This window comes from Numenius arquata, chromosome 27 (genome assembly GCF_964106895.1).
Source record: "Numenius arquata chromosome 27, bNumArq3.hap1.1, whole genome shotgun sequence".
In the NCBI taxonomy this organism is placed as follows: Eukaryota; Metazoa; Chordata; class Aves; order Charadriiformes; family Scolopacidae; genus Numenius; species Numenius arquata.
This window is the reverse complement of record NC_133602.1, coordinates 1,158,058-1,169,773: the sequence shown is the minus strand read 5'-3', so window position 1 is coordinate 1,169,773 and position 11,716 is coordinate 1,158,058. Positions and strand designations below refer to the sequence as shown.

General features: G+C 43.4%; 1 protein-coding gene across 1 annotated transcript; it reads right to left on the bottom strand.

Moving 5' to 3' along the window:
- Positions 1 to 2,010: 2,010 nt before the first annotated feature.
- Positions 2,011 to 2,307, bottom strand: LOC141475921 (feather beta keratin). The gene has a single exon (XM_074164486.1). It carries the CDS (start codon positions 2,305 to 2,307, stop codon positions 2,011 to 2,013), a length of 297 nt encoding a protein of 98 aa, XP_074020587.1.
- Positions 2,308 to 11,716: the final 9,409 nt, after the last annotated feature.

Sequence of the window (11,716 nt, the reverse complement as noted above, 5' to 3'; positions counted from 1 at the left end):
ACATGTCCGTTTCCCTGCCCTTGTCTTTGCCACAACTGCTGCTTCGGCCACCCAGGCTGCTGGCACACCGGGCACCACCATATACTTGGCAGGATTTCCACAGGACCCTCAATCCTGCTCAGCAGCAAGAGTGGCCCACAAGTCTTTGCAAGGACAGTGGGAGGAGCAGAGCACAAGATGTGCCTCCTACCCTACTTGAAGCACAACCAGAGCAGACAACCAATGTATTGCCTGCATGGGACAGAGGGACTGAGAAAAGAGCTGGCAGAGTACCACTCCCTCAGTCTTCGCACCATGGGGCCCGATTGGAGAGACAAAAGGATCAGTGCTTGGGACCTCTCCAGGAACAGCCTGCATAGAACCTGAGTGTGGTTTCTGGAGGATTTGCTATATGTCTACGCCAGAGCCACTTCCCTTCAGGACATGGCGACACACAGAGAAAGTCTCCGCAACACTTAATGCTTTTGACCACAAGACTGCTCCAGTGAGAGCAAAGATGTTTTTCCTACTCCCTTTTAACCCTCCAGAGAGTTTCAAGGACACGTCACTCACACTGCTAATCTCTTTCAGATGAAGGAGGACAATCCCTTTGTGACTATGGCCCCCCCCTTATACATTTTATACACCTGTGATCAACCCATCCCCATTGTGGCAAAATCTAGCACGGGGCTCACATTTCCCTTTACACAATTGTCCTGGCTGCCACATCTTGTGCAAACATACACTTTTAATCCCAGGATAGTTGTCATGGTTTTGGCCGGATTGGCCAATCAGAATGACAGATGGCCCCTCCCACCCTCTCTCCAAAGAAAGGAGAGGAAGAGATAAGGAGATTTACAAATTTAGAATGAACTAAACTACTTTAATGAAGTATTAATATTAAAATCAAAAAGGAAATAATGAAACAGATACAATATATACAAAACCAGAACAAGTTGGTTCTGTTTCAACTCAAACCAGGACAACAGTTCACAAGAATAGTCTTTGACTCTGTCAGCAGCAGAAGTTCAGTACCAGACATAAAGCATTCTCCATGGAACCATGAAGACTACAGAAGGGAGGGAAAGGGAAGAAAATTGAAAAACAGAACTCATATTTCCTCTTACACAGTTGTCCTGGCTGTTGCAAGGCCCTTCAACTCCTTTGGGACTCCTTCCAGTTCCAGTCTTGGAAGAATTGTTTGGAGGAGGGAAAGGCAGGGGCACATTGTGAGTGGTAACATGCGAACAAAGCCTTGGCCAGTTGGGCATTAGCCTTCAGTAAAATGTCTTGCAGCAGGTCAAAGGCTTTCCTCATGAACTGGAAACCAGTATCCAACCTCAGCTGTTACTCACATGTCCTTTGGGGGAAGTTTTTGGTCACCCTTTGCATACTCAGGCAATACCACACGTCCTTATGTTGTCCCATGTCTTTTCCAAAGGCCCTTGATGCACTCAGCTCCTCTGAGCACAACAGAGGTTGACCATTAGTCCTTACTCGCCCACCCTTCTCACCTCCACAGGATCACATTTCCCCCTGGACAGCTTGGATGGGAAACCCAGGAAGGAAGGAACACAAGGAGACATCAAACTACAATGCAGCATAAACTTTAATGAGTCTAAAGAATGAAACAAAGCAGCACATGGTGGAAGGGACACGGTCCAGGCTGCTACAAGGGCAGCTGGTAGTCAGGCACCCTTCACAGCAATGGGACACATGGCTTCCTCACACACATGGGGAGTGGAAGATGAGCTGGATGGCTCTCGACTTGCTCCAGGATGAACCCATGGCACAGGGCAGCAGGAGACAACAGGGACTCATGATGCAGAGAAGAAAGCAGGAGAAGTAGAAGATGTCAGTTGGCCATGATTCCAGACAGCACAGGCTGATACCTTGCTTCCCTCCTTCCTTTGCAGGAGGGAACAAGGGTGCTCAACCCATCTGGAAACCATGGCCACCAGCTCCATCCTCAGTCCAGCACCTGGCTTTGGGTTTCCTGGTCAATGCACTCACTGGACATCCAGCCCGGCTTTAGCAGGGCAGGCACCTTCTGCCGTAGTAGCGGCCACCAAGGCCAGAGAGGTTGAAGCCCCCGGAGTTGATAGGGACTCCCTCAGCGCTCAGGATGCTGCCAACAGCAGCAGAGGTGGTGGATCCCACAGCAGTGTTCTGGGGGAAGGAGCTGAGGATGGGTCCGGGCAGGGTCACCACCACAGGAGATGGTTCAATAATCACCCGGGAGTCCTGGCACTGCCTGACACAGGGCTCGTTGCAGCTGTTGGCCAGTGGGGTTGGGCCACAGGGACGGCACAGATCGTAGCAGGACATGGCTGTGGGATGGAGGTGCACCTGGGAGAGAGGGCACGGAAAGAAAGGCATTATGCGTGGCACAGCCTGACAGACTGCTCAGGAAGAGAAAAGACAGAGGTTGGAGAGCAGGGACAGGGTTTGTAGGGAAGAAGAGAGTATTACAGGCCCTAGCCCCATGGTTTTCTTGCAAAGGGAACCCAGAACCTTCTCTCACCTCCCAGGAGCAAGGAGCTTAGAGTCTGGAACAGGACAAGGGAACAAGGATTTCGGCAAAATCTACACCGAAGCCAGAAGACAAAGAGAAAATTGCCAAAGAAGAGAGACAGGCGAAGGCACTTGCTACTTACCTTGTTCACCGAGGAGGAGAAGGCAAGAGAAGTGGATGAGGGAGCCTGCAGTTGGACTGCCTTTTATACTGGTCCAGACCGCCCCCAGCCCAGAGGCAGCCTTTGCGCACATAATGTCTTAGCAACAAACTCATCTTGTATGGAAAGCACTCCTTGCTACGGAAGCAGGCTTTGATTTGGTACCTGCAATGCTGTCTCCCCATTTTCTTGCTAATGGCGTCCCCATTCCACCCTAGAGCCTTGTTTTATGTGACATAATTAGAGATCAAATGAATGCCATGCATAGTGCTCTTGATTCAGGTAATTTAGGCATATATGGTATTCTGCTTGGAAAGCAATGTATTTTTCCTCCTCTCTCTGCATTTCTGTCACTGGCTTGTCTTTTACAGGGTCATTTACAAATTAGAATGATGTGAGACTCATCTGAGATAGTTACATACTTGGAAAATTTGCATGTTTTGTGCAGATATTCTTCCCAGTAATTTTATCTCTTTCTTAGGATTTGCCACATCTCTAGTTTGAATCTCTAACTAAGAGTGAAATATTTTTTTTAGATAAAAGCCTAATTAGGTCACATACCCTGCACAGTAGCACATTTTTGGTTTGTCAGTCATCATTAGCCATTTTATTTCAGAAATCACACTGTGGTTGATAGCTTATTGTGTCCCTGCCTTCTAATCTTGTGGAATCTCCAGCTACTTTTAATTCCCATCACAAAACATGAGAATGTTTAAAAAATATTAGAACTTTAAAAAAAAAAATCAGAATGTTTAAAAAAGTGTGTTTTCCAAGCCAACTCAACACTTCAAGCCATATTTAGAAACAATTTGCCCCTTGACCAGCAAAGTAACTTCTGTAAAGGCTCAAAGAGTGCTTTTTCCTTCCCTTCTTCTAATAGTAAGCTGAGGTCTGCCTGGAGGATGTGTAATCTTGTTTTCTCACATGGAGTCAGGAAATGGAGCAAGTATTTGTAAGGAGAATCCTCTCCTGACATCAGTTCGACTGTTTGGCTTCTACCTGCCCAGATACTGAATTGCACCTTCAGGATATCAACTAAAATCCATTGTGCAACATCGGACAGTCCAGACACCTACAAAGTACAGACAAAACTCTTCTCACACCAGGACTTTGAATCATCCGTGTACTGACAACAGTGAAGACTGGGATAGTACAAGATACAGAAACATCCCATCAAATGTTTGAGATGAAACTCGATGGAGAGAGTGCTGCAGGTGTCGAGAGATGCTGATTTCAGAATTCAGCACAGCAAATCAGTGGGCTTTCAAAAGCAAACCAGAATCGTTCTACAAAGCTTTTCTCAGTGGAAACACACTGTTCAGCATCTGGTGGTGGATATGGGCTGTTGGACAAGTTGTTTCCCTGGTCTTATTAGGGGTGTAATATGCTAAGGTTGTATGCACTGGCATAACAATTTAGTAACCAGAATGTCCACTTATAGTATTCAGACAACTCTCCTGTAGGAAAGAAATTAAAGCAATTGAGAACACATGAGAAGGTGGCATCAACGCAATTGCTTGGGCACATACTTTCAGTCAATTTATTACCATACCCAAACACAGAAAACCAAATGCTTGATTCAGGTGGTGTAGCAAACAATCATTTATATGACATTCAAATAATTTGAGTTGGTAATTTTGGCTAACCAAATGAAGAAAGACCAAAATTTAAATTTTTACACCATTGCATGAAACATTTCTGAAGAGAGAAATGTTTAATTTCATTCATTAAAACATCATGACCATAGTAAAACAAAACCATAGTAAAACAAGAATTAAACTGACTGTGATGGATTAAAATTATCCATGCAGCAGAGGTCCCACAAAACATCCCACCCAGTACATAGAAAAACCAAATTCATCCTGTCGTGATCATCGAGGTGGAATAAGCGACCGGTTCCAGGATGAATGGAAATGTTTTTATAAAATATTCTTCCATTCAAAAAAGTATATTTCACTTAAAGTTTTCTACTCAGCAATATCAGAACCTTGATCTTTTATTTACCTCCATTACATATTTAGAAGCTACTGAGGCGTGTCTGTCTGCAGATCCCTTGGGCTGCATAACAATATTGAAGCTTCTCCTTTGCCTTCTTGAAAGGAAAGAACTTCAAAGTTAGTCCCAGATATTCATTAATGGTTGAGACATACAAAGTGTCTATACTATGTAAATATTGCAAGTATATGACAAAATTCAAATAGTTATGTTACTTGGGTAATAACATCACTTTAAATTTGAGAGTCATGGCTACTCCCTAAGCAGGCAATATTTAATGGCTTCAGAAACCAGGTTTATTAATTTTTTCATTAAAAAGTAATTTTGTGTGTGTCATAATAATAACCTTTTATAGAACTTCTGGAGCAGATCCACAGCCACTCTAAATTCTTATGACTATATAATGCAGCAGCTCTGGGCAACAAAATAAGGCTGGAATACGGACTTTTTGGAAATCACCAACACAAACCATCCACTTTCTCAGGCATTAGGCTACTGCCACAAGTCCTGTGCCTGTCCCTGCTGTTACCACAAAAATGTATTTTATATAAATCCTAAGTTATTGCTTCTCTCCCTTTATCTTTCACAGCATGCCCTTCTCAGCCAAAAATAATTTCCTCAGCTCTGCAAGGAGGATGCCTAGAAGTGGGCTCCTTCAGGCTGGACCAGGAAGGTTCCGAGTCTTGCTATGACACTTTATTGCACTGAATCACAGAATGATATGGGGTTGGAAGGGACCTCTGGAGATATCTAGTCCAACCCCACTGCCAAAGCAGGTCCACTTAGAGCAGGTTGCACAGGAACGTGTTCAGGCGGGTTTTGAACATCTCCAGAGATGGACACTCCACCACCTCTCTGGGCAGCCTCTTCCAGGGCTCTGCCACCTTCAAAGTAAAGTTCCTCCTCATGTTTAGATGGAACTTCCCATGTTCCAGTTTGTGCCCATTACCTCTTGTCCTGTCACTGGGCACCACTGAAAAAAGGCTGGCCCCATCCTCTTGACACCCTTCCTTTAAGTATTTATAGGCGTTGATCAGATCCCCCTTCAGTCTTCTCCAGACTAAAAAGACCCAAGTCCCTCAGCCTTTCCTCATATGAAAAGACCAGTATAGTGTAATCACTTCTATTTCGATGTGCTGTCCAGGCAGAAATAGATATTTTTTCTTATCCTTTAGAAAAGGACATTTCTGGCCATTTTAACCCTTTCTGTCATCCTGTGTCATTCTGCACTCAAGCATTGTTTGTTCCCTGGAACACCTATTTGGGCATCAACCCTGATTGAAGGGTCTGCCAGTAAGAATAAGGGTGAAAAGCTGCAGCCACCAAGATGACAAAGACATTTTTGTTCCCACGTAGCTCGTCTTTGGGATATTGTAGCAAAAGCTGTAAAGCTCACAGGAGGAACGAGTCAGGGAAAGTGTCTCTGGTACCCTGAGATCTGCCCTTCCCTACAGACAGATTTCCTGCCTGGAGTTGTTTACCTGCTACTTGTTTGCTTCTCTAATAGAGCAGTAAAAATTCTTCACTGTAAATCCCTTCTAAATTATGAGGTGTGTTTGAGGCATCCCTAGGGCAATATCTCTTATCAGGATGCTCTGCGTCCTCCTTGGATGAAATGTCATATCACAAGCATTCATTAATGATTTATGCATTCAGAGTGCTGTGTTATTATATTTGAAGTGTGGTATTGGCTTCAGACACCCATGAATTGAGTAATAATATCCTTTTAAAATAAACAGATCAAAGTCACGAATGTCATTCCACTAATCTGCTCCTAAATCAGGTCATGATTCCTTGCCTCATAATGTGCTTTTTTTTTCCCTACACTGCATTTATCATAGAATTATAGAATCATGGAATGGTTAGAGTTGGAAGGGACCTTAAAGATCATTGAGTTCCAACCCCCCTGCCCTGGGCAGGGACACCTCCACTAGAGCAGGTTGCTCCAAGCCCCGTCCAACCTGGCCTTAAACACTTCCAGGGATGGGGCATCCACAACTTCCCTGGGCAACCTGTTCCAGTGCCTCACCACCCTCACAGGAAAGAATTTCCTCCTAATATCTAATCTAAATCTCCCCTCTTCCAATTTAAAACCATTACCCCTTGTCCTGTCACTCCATCTCCTGACAAAGAGTCCCCCTCCGGCTCTCCTGTAGCTCCCTTCAGATATTGGAAGGCTGCTATGAGGTCTCCCCGGAGCCTTCTCTTCCCCAGGCTGAACAACCCCAGCTCGCTCAGCCTGTCTTCATAGGGGAGGTGCTCCATCCCTCTGATCATCTTCGTGGCCCTCCGCTGGCCCCGTTCCAACAGGTCCATGTCCTTCCTGTGTTGAGGACTCCAAAGCTGGACACAGTATTCCGGGTGGGGTCTCACGAGAGCAGAGTAGAGGGGTAGAATCACCTCCTGCGACCTGCTGGCCACACTTCTCTTGATGCAGCCCAGAATCCGGTTGGCTTTCTGGGCTGCCAGTGCGCACTGCCGGCTTATGTTGAGCTTCTCATCCACCAATTTATATGAGATCCCACTCACCCCTTACAGTCTCAGGTGACCCTGGACCCTAGTAGATGCAAATAAACTCCATTCCATCGATCTGCATGTCATTGCAATGATTTCTACCATGAAGGATAAAGCCTTATAGTTTTAATCAATTTTTTTTTCAGGAACCAAATCATCTCAGTGACAGATTATTTTCATAGAATCATGGAATAGTTGGGTCGGAAGGGACCTTAAAGACCATCTCGTTCCATGCCCTGTCCTGGGCAGGGACACCTTCCACCAGACCAGATTGGTCAAAGCCCCGTCCAGCCTGGCCTTGAACATTTCCAGGGAAGGGGCATCCACTATTTTTTCTTTTTCTGTGAGTGTATTTCAAGAGCCGGTTCCTCTTCAGTGGCACAACTGCTAGGGTTTTTGGTTGGCTATATGTCATCGGCCTAATGATCTTGTTCCCCAGTCATCTTTCCCCTCAAATCATAGTTAGCTGTGATACTCCTAACGACAGAAGACAGATACGATGGGACCTGGAATGCGTTGCTTGGAAAGCATAAGCAGATTTTCAAAACTACCAGTTAATTCTGGCTTCAAATTTGGAAAAACTCTGATATGCCTCACTTTCAAGCCAAATGATTTCTAAAAATCTATGTCATTCTTTTGGCAATGAAATCCCACCATTTTTCTGTGGGAGTGAATCTTGGCTTTTGCTGTGAAGCAGGAGTGGTTTGGGTGACTTCTTTTTAATTCTGTCTCCCTGGATGTCCCTCACAGCTCACCCAGCTCCGAAACCAGACTCACGGGGATCTCAGAGGAGGGATTACATGAAGCTCAAAAGATCACAGCTATTACCTTAGCGACCTCCATCATTGGCAATACCCAAGGAGCTTGCACGCTTCGAGAGAGCGAGTTCACATTACCTGATATGTAGGGAGAAGGAATTTATTTCTCTTTGCTCCTTAATTTTACTGCTCCTATACTCCAAAGAAGCCTGGTCCTATTCTCAGAGAGGTGATATGATTTTGCAACAGACAGCCTTAGCAGTCAGCTCTTTGGTCAAGGTCAATGAGCAGCAAAGAGGACTCTCTCTCTCCTCTAATGCTGAAATTACGTTTGTAGCTGGGTGTAAAAAAACCTCCTTTTGCAGGTTAAATGTACAAACTGCTGTAACTCTGCAAAGAAATCTCTTTGGGCAAGGGGCTGCCACTGCTGGGAACCATCTTCTCTTGTGGAAGATTTCAGTATAGAAAGAATTCACCCTCCACCACCTTTCTCTGAAAACTATTTCATTGTCTTAGCTGTGAGTATTTTCCTCTTTTTAGTAATTCATTTAATATTTGGTCCTTATCCTCTAAATAATTCCTGTAAAGTCAATGTTTCTCTAAAGATCCCAAAGCATTGACAGTCATAGGGAACAGCCTGCGGAAGCTTCAGATTAAAGGATTTCAAAGCACTTTGCAAACTCTCATTAATGATTTATACATGCGAAACACTTATTATCATATTTTAAGTATCCAGCCTGATTGCAGTGTTTTAAAACAGAGTTACAAAGTCACCCTGAAATATGTGTCAAGGTTATTAACGTACATTCTCTAGTTATGTATTAAGGAGCTTGCATCATACTACATTTTTGTTTGATTTTCATTAGAAAACTGGTTTTGTACTGCTGCCAGATTTCTCAGAACAAGCAACAGATGAAACTTGTTGCAGAGAAAACCTGAACCTTCTAAGACAGTACTGATTTCTCAGAAATTGCACAAACACAGGCTTGCTCACAACCTGTGTGTGAAAACAGAGAATATATGTATAAGCAGGCATGACCTCCACATTGTGCTTAATTTTGTTTGCATTTAGGGGAGGGAGCTCAGAAAGAGCTGAACTAAAGACCCTTTATTAAGACCCTCCATAAAGACTCAGCAATCTTTTCAGAGGAGTCAGGAGATTGATTTAAGCAAAGGATTAGGCTCCTGTCCGTCTCTAAGGAAAGAACATGAAAGAATGTGAAGGACAGAAAATGTGCAAATCAGGCTGGTGTGACACACGCAGACAGTATGAAGAACTTAGTCTTGGAAAAAAATCCAGACAACTGGGTAGCTAATTAGGACCTCACGCACAAAAGGCTTCTTTAAGCTTTCAATCAGTTTAAGAAAGTTCCCACAACACAGGCTTATTTCTCTTATTCTTTCCTTTATTTCCTTTCTTCATTTTTCCTTCTTTAACTGTTCTCTTCAGAAAAGTAGAAAAATCCATCTTGAGCCCATTGTTCCTCAGCAACCAACCATTACCTAAGGGATGATTTTTGATGTAGAATTTTAATTTAAAGGGTGTTATTTTTTTAACAAAGATCATTACTCCATCATTAGTAATTTGCAGGTAATTGCAAATTTCTTAAGAGGCAGCTTAGGTTTCAAAATACATAAATGAAGCCGTGGATTTTAACTAGGGATGGTGTCTTGGATACTCTAAACAGCTTTGAAAAATTTGGTATTTTTTTTCTGGTTTGTGGAGAGGAAAAAAAAAAAAAAAATCAATGTTTATTATTTATTTATTTTAAATAGGGGAAAAAAAAAAACCCAAACCCACAGTTTGAGAATTTCTAGCCCTGTTGAATTGCTATGTTTTGTTCAGACTAAGTGGATCCTCCACTAGGATTTCTAATCTCTGGATACTTATATCTTCAGATTCCATTGCAGGTCTCTTATCCCTCCTCTAAACACAGTTGTCCCAGAGGAAAGGATGTCCCGGGGTCCAAACCACTGGCTCAGTCACGGTTGTGCTCAGTCCTATAGACTGAGCTGTGACACTAAACCTGTGGTTTATTGTGGAAACAGCACTGGGAGAATATGAATATAATGGGTACTCTTAAAATTAAATAATTTACTGTAACTCAGGTCTGTGTTTACTTCCTGACTGCCACAGATTTCCTATGTAAAACTGGAGAAGTCGTTTCAGGACATATCAAAAAGTGCTCGCTGTCATTTTCCACATTGACAGCCCCTCCCTTAATCCCCGTGCATTAATATTGCATTCATAAAAGAGAGAGCAATCCCTTCTCTTTTGTTTCTCAGGTCTAATCAGTTCAAATGCTTGTTGTTCGGTGTGGGGACTTGCCCTTTGTTTGCCCAATGCAATGCAATCTCAGTTAAGACTTCAAAGAGCTGTTGGAATTCAAATTATAAATAATATGATAAATGCCAATGAGGAAAGCCTCTTTTACTCCAGGCTGTTCCATTTGCTCACCAAGTGACCTCTGACAATTCATTTAGCCACTGTGCTTCACTATTAAACCTAGATAATAACTAGAATTAAAATTTGCCAAAGGCAATGAAAAATTCAGCTGCAAGGGAAGTGCAAGGCAGCATTTTATATAGTGCCCAAAAACTGCAAAAGGAGTAAAAGTCTCAAAGAGTCCCACAAGGTACAAGGGGCTGTAAAAAGAGGGTGAAATGAACACAAAGCACTGTCTCTGGGACAGTATTTAGAACAGGGAAGGAACACGGGTTATGCTAAACCTGGATTAGTGACACAAAAGGATTCAACTACAGAACATGAGCGTAGTTGGGAGCTAAGATTTTTCCTGCCAGGCATTTCCAGCTACATTCCTGTAGTGTTTGTTAAAGATCGTATTCGATTTGCGGTTGTGGGAAAGCCTCCGTGGGGCATTATCCTGGTTCAGGCGATGTCCAGGGCCACTAAGCTCACCTGGGCGCAGGGAAGGAACTGCCACCCCAAAGCCATCACTGCTCCCAGGCTCCTTCACACCAACCCTTCCGCTGCCAGGCCCCACGCCTGGACCATCACCAGGTGTCTCCCTGCTTTGTCTATAAAACTGAGCTACTGGGGCAATCCCAGTAATTAAGGGATCTACTGCATGTGGTAGCTTTCCTCCCCAAGAACAGTGCCTGTGGTGATTTACAGCCAGTAAAAAATTGGATTTTTTTTTTTTTTTTATCTACAAGTTTTTCAGGTTTATCTTCACTTGGCTTGTGAGCACCATGTTGTGTGAATTTTATGCTGATATAACCCATTGTTTTCTCTCTCCGTGATTAAATTGCAAGAACCAGAATCTTACTAAATGATTTCTGAAAGAAAATAAACATACATGAATCTCCATATATATATATGAGACTCTTCAGCCAAATGGATCCTGCAGCACGGCTTTAATGTTACATAGCTCCTTAGTGGCAGAGCAGCGTTTAGGCAGATTAATTAGACTTAAATCTTAGGACATTCCCATCTGCCTTTACTCCCCTTTTGCTTGGGGCCCTGAAAAAGGTCTACTTTAATCAGAAAACTGTACTCATTTTCCCCGTTTCTTATTTCAGCCCTAAAAATCGACCTGGTCGAGGTTTCACTCAAAAAAGAGAAGTCCAAACATCACTAAGACTGAAACACAAATCCACCCTATTACTGCAGACTCGGGATTTTTGGTCACCTTCTGGCAAAAAGTAAAGAACCTATTTCATTCCTTGGGGTTCCCCCCTAGATTCACACGCTCAAAATCAATATGAGACAAAAGACAGAGCTCTTAATTTGTAAAATAAAAATAATTTGCCTCCCTGAAGCACAGCTGCCTC